The sequence below is a fragment of the Gasterosteus aculeatus genome, chromosome 15 (genome assembly GCF_964276395.1).
Source record: "Gasterosteus aculeatus chromosome 15, fGasAcu3.hap1.1, whole genome shotgun sequence".
NCBI lineage: Eukaryota > Metazoa > Chordata > Actinopteri > Perciformes > Gasterosteidae > Gasterosteus > Gasterosteus aculeatus.
The window spans coordinates 13,905,646-13,919,671 of NC_135703.1; the positions used below are offsets into that span (position 1 = coordinate 13,905,646).

Consider the following 14,026-nt stretch of genomic DNA (forward strand, 5'->3'; position numbering starts at 1 on the left):
CAGGACGGTATCACTGCGCGCTCCCTCATCTGGTTGTGTCGGACAGACCTGCTGCTGAGGCAAAGTGGACAATTGTTTCCCCTCTCAGCCGATCAGATGACTGTTGAGCCACTCGGGTTGCCGTTTAAATATTGACCTGATGTCTGTGGGCATCATCAGCCATTGGAATTCAAAACCAGGCAGAAAACCTGAATGCAATCTTAGTGCGGTAGGTGGGGGTCATTTTGGTTTCATTCCCACAGGAGTTCAAGTTCGTATTTCCGTTACTTTCATTAAATAACTTCGTCAGGATAAGGCACTTACGTTTCATTGACTTTTTTATTAATAATTGAGGTGCTGCCACCGCAGGAAAAAAACTTTAAAATATGCTCGGAAAACTCAGTAATGATCAGTTCAGTCAGTTCAATTTACTTCATTAAAACAGCACCGCCTGAAACCGTTAGAACATCCATTTTGCAATTGCCTGCCACAAATGTTTTATGTCAAACAAATATCCGAGATTTGATTCCAAATCGAATCGGTTCCCTGCGTTGATGTTAACTAACAGTGACTCCCCCTTTCTGGCCGTGGCCCCCAGGGTGCCTTGTATCTGGAGGTGCTGGTCAATGGTAGCATCATTTTATGTTAAGCAGTGTGGACCCCACATCTTCGGCCCTGTGATTCCTTCTGATGAAAAAACTGAATAAATCAAATACCAAATGTGTAATGTACATTCAAAGTAGCTCATTTTTTGCCAATAACACATCCGATGGGACTTGATACTTGGCGTTCACTGTCAAGGCCTCGTAGGATTCGTCACGCTCTCCAAAGTGTTTTGCAGGCAGCAGAAAGTGGGATGTTTGGAAACGAGATTCTCTCCACTAGTTTAAAAGCCAGACAGTGTGTAGACACAAAAAGATGAATAAAAATAAATCTTTCTTCTAATTGAAAACTACCAACCGTCTGTCCTGATTTCCAGTACTGATTACTTTTTTTTGGAGAGAAATTATGCGGCGGTCTGAAAATCGTCACAACCATTATTAGCAGTTTGACTGGACTGATGCTGGAGACAACGTGTGTTTAATATGCAAATATCGAGTAAACAACATCACAGGCACTTTGTCCATAAAACACACGTTTCACATTTCAACTCATTTGATCCCTTTTTATTTTACACAACATAACAACACAGTACATGTTGTCTTTTTCTGTACAGAATCTTTGCGGGAGCTTGTGACCCACACAGGCTGTATTATACCAATGTCAGTGCAAAGCTCACACGGCTTTTAGTTTTTTTTTTTTTTTCATTCTTCTGTTTAAAAAATATCAATTTCATAAGAGGTCTGTTAAAGTCTTCATTTGTCTGTTGCTTTCTGTCTCAGTTTGTGTCAAGAGACGCCTTTATTCCTCCGTAGGTAAGAAAGGCTTTGTGTGAACTCTCTCTGGTCCCAGTTCCTCGCTCGGGGAGCACAGTCGAGTCCTAAAACGGGAGATATTATCTGTCAGAGGGTTCGTAAGTGCAAAAGAAGGCACCGACTGCTATTCTCTTGCTGTGGTCCTGTGGGCGTGTGAGCGTGAGAACGGTGTGCTTTGCAGTTTTTCGATAGATTTTTCATTCCTCTTTTTTTTTTCCTGTAATATTTCCCTTTTTGTGGTATTTTCAGACACGGTGAGTGTGAATCGGGAAATGATGTGGCGAGCCCATTGTCTTGTTTTGTGCTATAAAGTGGAACCAACGAGACAACTCAACGCTACGAGACAAGGCGAGCTCTCCACTCGCTGACTGAACCACTGGAAACGGTTTGGGTGAAAAAACGACAACCGTAAACAAAGTGTTGCAGAGAAAAATCATGAAAATAATTTTAAAAAACAGACTGAAAAATAAAAATATGTCCTTCACTTTCACCCAGGAACACACGATCCGACCCCCCTTTCAAGCATGTATAGACACAGGTTCCAACGCACACACATCAAAGAAACCCACATCCAAAATCTCAACAACACACAAACACACATCAGCCGTCACGCGCACACATCTAGGGAAATTCAAAGTAACACACAAAACCTCACACATTCAAAAGATGAACAAATACGACTGACTCAAAGTTGATCGTGTGCTTCGCTGCCTCGTTCCAGTTCAAACCGTGCTTTCTAAGATCCAGTCCGAATCGCACCGCCCTTTTTCTGAGTCTCCGTCCCCGTCTTTCTGGAGCAGAATGCCGCTCATTGATTGGCTCCTTTTGTTCCGCACTGTGCGCCCTATTTTGGATGCTCCGCCCGCCCCCTTGTGGGACAAGTGAGTCTTTGAGCCTCCTTCACTGAGCGAGTACCTCCTCCTCGCCCTGTTCCTCCCTGCCTCCTCCACAGGGAGAGTCTGGTACTTGGCGGAGGCGGAGGAGCCGGCGCGGGGAGCCCTGCGCAGGATGGGGGTCTCTCTAAATCGGTTGGAGGTGGAGGGGCTCTGGGAGGCGCCGGGGCAGGAGAAAGTGGGAGGGGAGAAGGAAGATGGGCTTTGGTTAAGCGAGGTGGAGTTGTTGCGGTTGGTGTTGAGGTTCTCCAGAGGGGTCGAGGGGAGGAGAGCAGAGGAGGCCGTGGATAAGGAGGAGGAAGGAGGCCGAGGGGAGGGGGAGGCGAGGTTTTCGGCCTTGCGCTTTGTCTTGGTCAGTGAACCGGTGGCGCCGTTGGGCGACGTGACGCCGGCTCGAGCTCTCTCCTCGTCCGCTGGACTTCTGGCCCCCCACGGCTGGCTGAGGACCGACGTGGTCGTGGAGCAGTCAGGCAGGGACGAGTCGGACGACTGAGTTATCGTATCCTTGCACACCTCTCCTCCTCCTCCTGCCGCCCCGCTCCGTTTCTTTGCGCCTGCGGATAGGTCGTCTAATCCGATGGCGGCGTGTTTAGAGGAGCTGGGCGTCACGGTGCAGCCCTGTGACTGCTGCCCGTTGGTCTGGGAGTGAACGTTGGTCATCGACAGTGAAACGCCTTTCCCACCATCGCCGGGGTTACAGACCTGAGGAGGGAGACAGACGGAAACTTTGAGGTGTCGACACGTGTTGTGGGAGCGGCTGTCAAGCTTATTCGTTCGTGCCTCAGGAAGAAAAGAGAGAGAGAGAGAGACCCACCTTGTACCGTATCATCAGAATGATGATGAAAACTAGCACCGAAGCTACGATTATCCCTCCGATGATGATGATCATTGTCCCGCCGAGGAACTGAGACTGCATGAAATGACACCTCATGTACTCCGACTCGGTGGTGAACTGCACGCAGCCAACGACTCGCGTCGCTGTCAGAGAGGTGATGACGTCATCGTAGATGGCCAGAACGCAGAGGTCATACTGGGTGCCTGCTGCAAGATTGTTGACCAGAAAATTCTTGCTGGATGGCGGTATCATTCTGTGGTAGAGGAGAGAGTCGGGAGAGGTAGGGACAGACGGGGAGCACAATGTAATCAGTGACAGCATCAACGGGGGAGAGACCCTTTGAGGGAGAACAGTGTGCAATGAGGAATGCAGCAGTCAAATGGGTCTCCCATGTGGACCCATGGAGTCCTCCAACCAAGTGGGACATATGGAACTTTTCTCACCTGCCGTTTGTTCCTACGGCGGATGTATAGTGGTGTTTTCGCTGTAATAAAACAACAACCTGAACTGAAATAGTGAAGTTAGGGGCTTAAAAAATAAGCCAAAATACTCCAAAATGTTGGGTTGGGCGATAATACTCCTACGACACCTTTCACAAACATGCAATTAGACTACATTTCAAGACGTCATTCTTAAACAGCTTTAGCATCCTACATTTTTTTGTATTACCTGTTGGGTAATACAAAGGTAAAGGTAAATGAGGTAAATACAGTCAGGGTGAAGTCTGCATCTGAGATTAGCATAAACACATGCTGTTTGCTCAACATTTACACCTTCCACCAGAAGTAATGAGGCATTCAAGTGTTGAAGGGTATATACACGAAATGCCCAACAGAGAAGAGGAGTTAATGCACGAAGCTGCACTCTGTACAGCTGGGTGCTGAATTCACTAAGACCACAGAACAATTACATCGTTTATCATAAATGAATCCGGATATTGCTTTCCACAAAAGGTGCTTTGCCACTTGGAGGGAAGTTGGTTATCTGCCGGTGGACACTTCACACCTCTACGAGATGATTTGCACATTTGTGCTGGTTTCCATAAAAAGGGCTTGTCAGCCTTCCTGGGTTCCCTCGTTAAAATGCTAATGCAATTCATAATTAAAAGCAAAGAGGGCGGCTGGTTCACAGCCGGCCGCCTTGCGCGCGCTGAGAGGAGTGGAGGGCTGTTCTGCTCGGGTTAAGCATCTGGTTTAGAGCTTGAGATGAGTGAAGGTTACTCACGGTGCAGTTTGGTGGTTCCTATTAGGAGCTAGGCAATGAATGTAGTGGTAGGTCTTTGGTATGCCCATAGTGGAATGAATGTGTGTCGGTGTGTGTGTGTGTCGGTGTGTGTGAGCATCTACGTGAGCCCATGAATACTAATCGGGGCATCTGAACGCTGGGTGACCAGGACTGTTCTCCTCTTTGCTTCCTGTGATGTTCTCATCACGAGGGTGGTGAACCTTGGTCCTACACACACTCACAGTGCTCTTGTTGTGGTGTTGGGAGACATAACGTGACATTCAAGTCTGCGGGTTAATGATCGGAGCGAATGTCGCTGGAAAAAACAAGCTGAAAGACAAGCAGCTACATTTGTATGCATGTACGTACAGCGCGAACACGTCACACTTTTTCTTAGTAAATATGGTTCTAAAGGTGGTGTTGACATTTTGACCAGATGTCGGTAACAATCCAGCTAACTCATACATTCAGCAGAAAAAGTATTGAACATGAATGAAAATGAGGTGCGACATGAGCAGAAATCTATTGATGCCCCTTCTCGTGCAAATGAACATCAGCTGGTTCAGACCCAACCGATGACCTATAACAAGGTGTCTCATTACCAAGGTGTCCCACAAGAAACAAAAGCAAAGCGCCGTCAAACATACTGACGGCATTGGTTACAGAAGGATTGCGAGGGTTAGGTGCTCCTCGCAGGGTTTCTGACAGAGGGGTCAAAGGAATTATGAGAGGAGATGTCGAAGAGCCAAAGACCCCCTGTGGAGACCTTCACAAAGACCTGCAATTAGCAGAAAAAAGTAATGCGCTGAACCACCATGGCCTGCATGCACCAAGCAAGACTTCATTACTGACGGAAACGCATGTTTACTGCAACATTTAGACAAGCCTGTGAAATACTGGGAGGATTTAGTCTGGTCAGATGAGAGCCAAATTGAGCTATTGGGATGTCGTAATGCTCACCATGTTTGGAGGTCAAAGGGCACATCAGCCCAAAAACACCAGAACAACAGTGAGGTTTGGAGGTGGGAACGTCATGCAGTGTGCAGGGCTGTTTTTCAGCAAACTTCATGTAACTGTACCGAGATATTCTTAATAAAAATCTGGTGCCATCTAGCAGGATGATGAAGAGGAAACGAAGGTGGACATTTCAACGAGACAATAATCCCAAACACAGCCGAGGAGACTCCATTAGTTTCAGAGATCAACTGACTTGAATCCAAATGAAAGGAAAGAACTAAAAAAACAGGGTTCTTACAAGAAGCCCACTGAACCTTTAAGGTTTGAGGACTGTTTGTGTGGAAGAATGGGCCAATCACACCTGAGCAAAGCAGGAGGCGTCTTGAAGCGTCACTACCAACACAGGCTTTTGTACCAAATACATTTCCGTAAGTGTGTTCAATACTCAAAAGCACCTTTAGAAACATATTTACATGAATACTTACTGGCTGAATACTGACAGAGACTCATTCCCCTATTATTGCTTTGGCCTTGAGCTTCATTTGTGTGTACAGATGTGCGGTGGCTGTATTTAGCTTAAGCATCGATATCTTTCTGTTGAATAACGGGTTGGTTTTATATATCTCGTTTTTCTTTTTCTTGCAGGCCTAAACGTTATCACGCTCTACAACAGGGCTCAGTTTTTACCAGCCCATTAATACTCTTTGGAACATGCCTTCACCAAGTACACGGGTAATCAATTCAAATTCAACAAGGTCCATTTAGAGATCATTTATAATGCAAAGTTCCGGAACGTCGCATTAATCTGTAACTTACGCAGTGATTTAGTTCCATTTAAATTGCAGCAGCCAACCGTTGTATCGATGTCTTTATGTAGACAAAAATCTGCCTGTCGAATCAAATAAAGAACAGTCTGATATAAAAGCGTGTGCGCGCGAAGAATGAACATTTAAGATAATATTCTCTCATTAACGCCACTTGAAATCTACCTGAACCTCTCTAACGGGCAGAGAATCACAACCTCTCGGACCCCTCGGACCCCTCCGTCCCTCGTCCGGTCTCCAGTTAATGGTTGAAAGAGGGAGACTGTTACCTAACATGTCCACATAGTGTTATTATTGTGCATTATTGTCTTGTGAACTGCTTCTACACGAGGTACACAGCAGCCCCCTTCCACCTAAACATAGGTCACCTGGGTGTCTATTAGTGTGCTTTGTTTACCGTGACGGCAGACTTTTATGATTTTAAACAGCACGGTCAATCCCTTGTGCAACATTTTCCAAAATCCCAGAATGGGTTGAAAATCCACTGAAGAAGCAGCATTTACGTCCCTTGCTTGAGGGTTTGTTTGCCACTTCCCTGCATATCCGCGCGAGTAGATCACATTCTCTGCTCTCAGGCACATACGCTTCCAAGAAACCATTAGCTACATGACTCCTCCTGTCCTGGACACGGCCCAAATGAGTCTCTCAGCAGAATGCATCGGACGCTGCGGCCAATAACACTCGCCGCATAGCCGGTGTTCATAATCAACGTGTAAGCTGAGCTGCGTCATTCATAATTCATAGATACAATGCAGCATCGTGAGATCGATAATGTGTATAGAAATAAAATAAAAAATGTCATGCAAACCAGTGGATTTTCCTCTGGCCTCGCAGCCGATTGTTCCCCGGACGTGTGGGGCGTCGGGTTTGTGAAATCATCTAAACTGACTCAGTCATTGTGCTTCATTTCTTTGTGTCTGAGCGGGATCTTGCTGCCAGTATTTGAAGCCCTACAGTGAGCAGATGATTGCCTTGGCCGAGACTATTACACTAATCTATCTACTCTGCTCTGCCAAGCTCTCAGCCCAGGGCGCCTGTGTGTGTGTGTGTGTAGGTTTCATTACGCCTTCATTACACAGGAGAAAGTGTCTCTGTGCGAACCCCTCAATGAGTATGCATTTGTGTACTAATGTATGTGTGTGTGTGTGTGTGTAGGTGTGTTGGTTCATGTGCGTGTTCCATTACAGTAATCGTCTCCTCCAGCGGCCGTCGCTGCGTCCTGCCAACGTTCGGCACCGATACACCGGCGCATGCTGGTACACCTTCACGTGCGCGGACGTGAGCGTTTGTGTGCGTGCTGATGGACTTTAGCTTCCCTCACTGCAAAGCCAAGAAGACCACTCGGGCCTCCAGGAGTTGCTCCCTCTACTTTTTGAGTGTAGACAAATGATGGCGTCCATGCGCAGAACAGCGAACTATGATACCAGATTGTACCATTTTCAGGCCAATTCCCTTGATTAAATATTGGGCGAAGCCTGCAGTTCTCAAACATGAATTATTCCAGGAGTGGAGGGGGGGGGGGCATTCCAGATAATGATTGAACAGACAAGGCGAGGGCTTCCAGGTCGAGCTGGAGCCGCGCGATAAGGCTTCTAATGAGTCAGTGGCTCCCCCAGCAGCAGAACCCAGTCAGACCGTTTGTGACAGCAACGTCCAACGCTTTTCAATTGTATTCACTGCTCTGGGCTTCGTATTAGTGGTTTTCTGTGGCTGAAGGGGAATCTTGTTTTTGCACTTAATAAAATCTAGATTTTGGTGTGTGTTGTTGAGACTCACATCAATAAATGTGTGTTACCCATATTACATCATTGTGTCCCTTTGGCAGTTTACTGAATGATTCTGACTGACTCAATGGAATAGTTTGAGATTGGGACAAAGATCCATACAACGGAGAATATTAAGGATAAATAATTGACTCGTTATAGCTCGTATTTGCAGAAATACGACAACATAAAATGTTTTTTTGTCAACTGCTTTTCATTAAGAATGGAATGAGTCTTCAAGCCAACATGGACTCAACATGCTTAGAATAGAGAAGGATTTGGAGGTAAACATTTCCATGAGAAAACCACTGGTGATATTTCTGAAAGCTGAAGAACAACAACTGCTACATAGACGCTGTCGTCAGATGGTTCCACCCTCATATCTGGGGAAATGTATTTGTAAAAAAACAACATCTTCGTTGTATTGTAATATCTTCTTATTTTATAAAATAACATCCCACACCAAGCTGATAATTAAGCTGGTTGAGCTGTATAATGTTGGAGCGAATATCAGTGGGTTCCTTTGTTAAAACTACCTACTTTCAATAGTGTGTTTCAACAGATGAAAGAGATAACGTTGAGGAAGCATTTAAAAATAGCAATGCAGAGTTGTCCAAACAGGGATGCGACCAAAATGTGGGTCACGGATAGAATAAAAATAGGTTGTCCAATTATTTCAGAAAATGTTATTCAGAGCTTCTGGCTAAAGCCTCCCATGATACTGCGATTCAAACACGTCTAAATTAAATAGCCTGGAACATGAAGAACTTTGTCACATAAGCCGAGCAAAAGAAAACATGCAGAAGGAGTAATGGGTTTTAAAAAACATTTCTTTACATGGCACTTTATAAACATGTACAATCCACATGCTCTCACGCTAATATGTAATGTAATAGACTAAATTATGGAAAATGATACAAACTCTGAGAAGGTTGTGTGAGTGATGAGTTTATAGTCAGTGGAGGTTAAAATTGGTTACTGAATATTTGCTTCCAAATGCTTATTTGGGTTCTTATAGAAATATTTGGGGTTAAGTGTCCCGCCCAAGGACACATTGACATGGAATCCTGAACCGGGGACAGAACCACGGAGCGTCTGACTGCAGGACGACGCTGCTTTACCACGGCCACAGTTTGATTCTGTACATAATGATTATGTTGTTACTATCAGTTAACATTGTTATAAACGAGTGTTTCGGATTTGGCATAAATGTGCCAAGCATCAACTTAACTAAACTACAGAATTCTGTCTGACACAATCCTGCAGCTCCGGACTAAAGAACATTTGACTCTAATCCTAAATACTCCTTTCTGTCTTGCACTATTTTTAGATAGTGATCCTAATCATGTCAACAATTTAACGAACCCCACCTCACTCCAAGGCGTTCTTCTAGTAAAATCAAACCGTTTAAGAGGAACTGGTATTTAGCTTTAAAGAGAAGAGGATTAATGGAAGCTCAAATCCCGTCCCATTACTGTTGACCTGGACGCTATAGTGTCTTACACAGCAGATGGCACTGTGCCATGCTAATAGGCCTGAGTCTCTACGGCAGACAGAGACGTTTCAGGAGATCGCTCCTTATCTCTGGTTTACATGCATAAGGCCACTGATTCCTGTGCTGATGGTTAACAAGCAGCCACAGCGCTCGTAGCGACAGGTGGAACAGGGATGTTGAGCCCTGGCCAGGTGTGCTTTGCTGTCCCCCCCCCATGTCCATTTTTTCCCATTAAATCCTGCTAAGAGTTGGACTGGGAGAAGAGCATTCGAAAAAGGTAAATCGTAGCCACCTGGCTAGTGGCCAAGCCATGCATCCACTGTTTAAAATGGTTGGAACATGAGACACAATATAACACGGAGCAGTTTAATTACTGTCATAACATTATAGTTTCCAATAAAACAAGCTTTTTTTAAAAGGCACAGTCGATGATGGTTAAAATCAGTGGCATCTCTTAGCTGGGGGGGGAATACTATTAACCAGCCAAGCTTTGCTTCTTTGAGGGAAAATGTTGTGGCTCTACGAGGATCTCAGGACCGCTGAGCTCGTGTCAGAGAACACGTCCATCCGAGAAGAGCGGGATTCCTTTCACCTCCATCTGTGTCCAGGTGTAGACCTCCATCTGCTCGGCCCATTTTGAGTGTTTACTGATTCACTCTCAACCAATCAGATTGCTCGATTTCATCTAGCTGTATTATAATGTCCTTTATGATCCGTTTGTTTCCCTACTACCCTCATTGCTTCCTTTTACCACTCCCCCTTCCCTTTAGAGTCATCCTTATTGCTGTTATAGTGCCCCCCCCCCATGTTTAAAACCTCTCAGACTACTTACAATCACAATCTTACGTTAGGCACACAATATTGTGTACGGTGCAATAAAATGTGAATTGAAACATTACGGCAGGAAGGTGTTATTCGTGAGCTGCAGGGAACAAAGAGAAGGATAAACAACGCCGTAGCTTAAGAGACGAGGGGGGGGGGGGTCTTAAAGGCCTGCATTCATCCCACATCCCCTGTTGTGTAGCCTAATAAAGGAGCTTTCCCCACAATTTGCTTCATGTGTATTTTTTTTCTGGCAAATGGCAACCAGCCCCTGTAGCTGGATGAGTCTGCTGGAGCAGAAAACAGCCGCTGAATGAACGGAACAGGCGGAGAGGACGAGGACTGTGACAGACGAAGAACATGAAGCCAGAAGATGGGCAACGTGTCTTAGTGTGGCTTGAATCATGTTCCAAATCTCTTCTATCTGATCCAGATACTGTAAAGGCCATTAGACACAGATAAACACAATACACACTCCAGTGTTCAATGCCTTGTATTCAGCCACTTAATTGCCCTTCATATTACTCTGTGTCATTATGATCAGCATCATTATCGTTAGATACCTCCTGGTTTAGAATACCATTTAGACCAGTGGTTCCCAATGTTTGAATGGGTTGAGCGAAAAAGACATAACTGGGTTGTATTTTATACTTCTATCGTGATAAGGAATGAAATGCTACTGCTTTGAAAGAAGCGCTTAAAGGTCCAATTAAAGTCATGATACAAGGCGAATGTTGGTACCTTATCACTGATATGAAATGTCCTATTACTTTAATGTTCCATTTATGTTAAATACTATGTTGTTTAGTATCTTTATTACTCTGCTGAAGACATAAATATCTTTTAATCCTTAATTAAGGGTGATTATTAGCTCATAGGTCTAAAATGAGACTTTTCTACTTTGTGGCCGTTTTATGGTGATTTACTATCACCATCGACGTGATGATTGTTCAATAAAATCAGCAACGTTAAAAGGCCAAAACCGGCCAGAGATGTAACATGTGTAAAAGGTCACGCCATCATAAGCCTTCCCTTGACCATCCCGTGATAGAAGGGGGTTAACAGCTGAATCCAGTTATTTACAGTTTGCATTCAAGCAGGCAAATGAACGTGAAGAACAGGCCCCCAAGGAGCACTCGACAACTAGTGAGAAACATGTTTATTCTGGTGGCAAAGCATTCAAGCTCTTCACTCTACGGTGCAATTAATTAAGGTTGTTGTTCAGTGTTTTAGGGCCTTTAAGACTGCTCAACAAAACAAGCAAATTATGGGTTGACAAATGGTTCCTCGTAAAATGATAACCAACGTGAAGCAGAAATAACTAAATCTCTAACTTAATTTGAAGGACTGGATTGGGGCAGAACGATGAAGAGTAAGAGTATACTGCAACATCAAATTAACCAATCAAACAATAGGCCGACGTCTCAAACGCGCACATTCATCACGATTCTACCTGAATAGAGAGTTGAATCAATACAGAAATGTTTATTACGACTACTACATTTAATATGGGCAAACATCGCATGCTGAGGAGGTTGAAATGACCGGAGGGGATTTGCCCGTTAAAGCTTGCTGTTACTAAACGCTCGCTCAAAGTAGGGAGGATACAAAACAAACCCGACAGCGTTATGTTGAGCAGGTGTGGAGGGGAGCAAATGTCAATATGAGTAAATCAACAAGCTTTCATTGAACCTGAAAGGAGCCTTTCTGTGACGGTTGGATCCATCTTCGTTCTCTCTCATCAACTCTGCTCCTTTTGTTTTCCACTTGTCCTTCCCCGGTCTCGCTCTTTTATATTCTCTTTATCCCTCTCCAACCCCTCCTGTCTTTCTTCTCCGTGTTTTGGGTAATGAAAAAAACAAAACAATCAATGGGTAGCTGCTTTGTGCCGGCCGAGGTGCTGAATGGAAATCAATTTGCTATCTAAAGACGAGAGAGCAGCCAGATAGCACGGAGACACACAGATGACTCCACTGCTTAATGTGGGGGTTATGCCACGAGACGAGACGCAAAGAAAGAAGTACTTTTGAGCGATGTCCCAGAGTGCAGCGGGACCGCGGTGGGCGGGGGAAAGGTCGTCTAATCGCCCCCGCCGCCGTGACCCGGCTCCTCTGCTCTCCAGTGTAATCATCTCCAAATGAGCATTTTAAAGGCTGTGAGTATACACGCAGCCTTCTTGGTAGGCCGGCAGTCTCACAAATTCATAAAGGCTTCGTGTGCTTTTGAGCATGAAAGAGAGGACAGACAGAGAAAGACTCTTTATCTTCATATGAAAAGCAATGACGCTGTAACTTTGTGAGACCGACAGATATGAATCCCATCAGCCCATTGATGACGCTTTCTCTGAATCGGTTTAAGTGCTGATGAATGATGTACACAGATTGGGGAGTAATATTCAAGGCAGATAATACCAGCCGACTCTTCTAGGAGTTGTCTGCGTGTGTTAATCGCATATTGGTGTAGTCCCAGAGAGATAAAGACAGATCAGGGATCACAAATTCAAAGCTGATGGCAGAACCTGACAGCAGAGTACTGTCATCACCGTGACCCTGAACGGTCCTCAGTGCTCTCCACGAGGATGCGTACGGATGAAGTATTTATAGGGATTAGCAACGATATTACTGGCTGATTTTCAAAGTAAAATGTTAATTCCTTCTCCCCCTTTTCACCAAAGTAAATATTTAGCTCAAATAACAATCACTGCCTGGATCGTGGACTTTTTCACTCGGCAGTTAGTCTGCCCGCTTTGCTGTCCATCCCTGTTTCCTCTTTGTGTTCATCTAATGTGCCCTGATATGATCTGTATGTGCGCTAATGCAATAACGCGTGAGAAATAGTCTGCACATCTTATCTGATAGCATTATTTCCCTTCCTGACCGGGGGAACATTTACAGTGTTTACGAAGTAATGCAAATCTGACTCCAACTGGGACATTCGCACATTGTAAGATTTACTAGCCCCGGACACATTTCTGTTTGCCCGTCCATCCGGGTTGGTGTCATACGCTGCACTTGAAGCCTGTCTTCCATTCAAAGGATTGAAGCGCCCTGGCAGCAGCCTGTTGCGTAATCCTAGAGATCCAAACCAGATCATTAAAATTGCATGTAATCTACTGTAATCTAAACCGTACAGGCGTGACTCAGGGCCAATGTGGAGGTGGATGATTATCACGGCGGATCTTCCGTTCTGCAGACCGTGCGACTCGAGCCGGGCTGTCAGTCTTACCTGTAGACCAGCGAGTCATCTTGGCTCCCGTTGTACTGGATCTGGAACATCCGAATGCCTGGAACCGTCCTCTGGAAGTTGAACTTTATCAGCGCCGTTGAGGACGTGGCCTCGGCCGTCACCACCCTCTTATCCACGCCGCCTTTCACGTCGCCCGTCACGTTGCTCCCGTTGACTCCGCCTCGGGTGGAAGTGGAGATGTCCGACGAGCCCGGGTCGGGCTCCTGGATGTTGTTGGTGTTGTTGGAGATGTGGGGGAGTTTGATGATGAGCAGGTCGATGGTTTGGTGGGCTTCGCCGGCGGGGTTGGAGGAGATGCAAGTGAAGGAGCCCGTGTCTTTGACGGTACTGATGAGGATGTCCAGCGTGCCGTTGCTGTAGACCAACGTTCTGGAGGAGTTAGACACCAGTTTGCCCTCAGGAGAGATCCAGTGGATGGCTGGTTCTGGGTCACCTCTCGCCTTACACCTGGAGGGAGAGGAGCATATCAGTCATAAGACAGCGTGCGGTCAAATGCACGGTGGCGGCCGAGCTTTGCGTTGTGAACGGCTCTGGATTGGCTGGACCTTCTGGCTGGTGATTCACCGGGAAGGG

General features: G+C 45.6%; 1 protein-coding gene across 1 annotated transcript in view; it reads right to left on the reverse strand.

Annotated features, from left to right (window-relative positions):
• Nucleotides 1-1,130: 1,130 nt before the first annotated feature.
• lrfn5a (leucine rich repeat and fibronectin type III domain containing 5a) overlaps nucleotides 1,131-14,026 on the reverse strand; it is a 74,676-nt gene continuing 61,780 nt past the window's right edge. The window contains exons 8-10 of the mRNA XM_078089806.1: nucleotides 13,433-13,900; nucleotides 3,102-3,375; nucleotides 1,131-2,989 (exon numbers count right to left, since the gene is read on the reverse strand). Of these exons, the coding sequence (XP_077945932.1) occupies nucleotides 2,117-2,989; nucleotides 3,102-3,375; nucleotides 13,433-13,900 (1,615 nt within the window). The 3' untranslated portion in view covers nucleotides 1,131-2,116. The remainder of the gene's footprint in view (nucleotides 2,990-3,101; nucleotides 3,376-13,432; nucleotides 13,901-14,026) is intronic.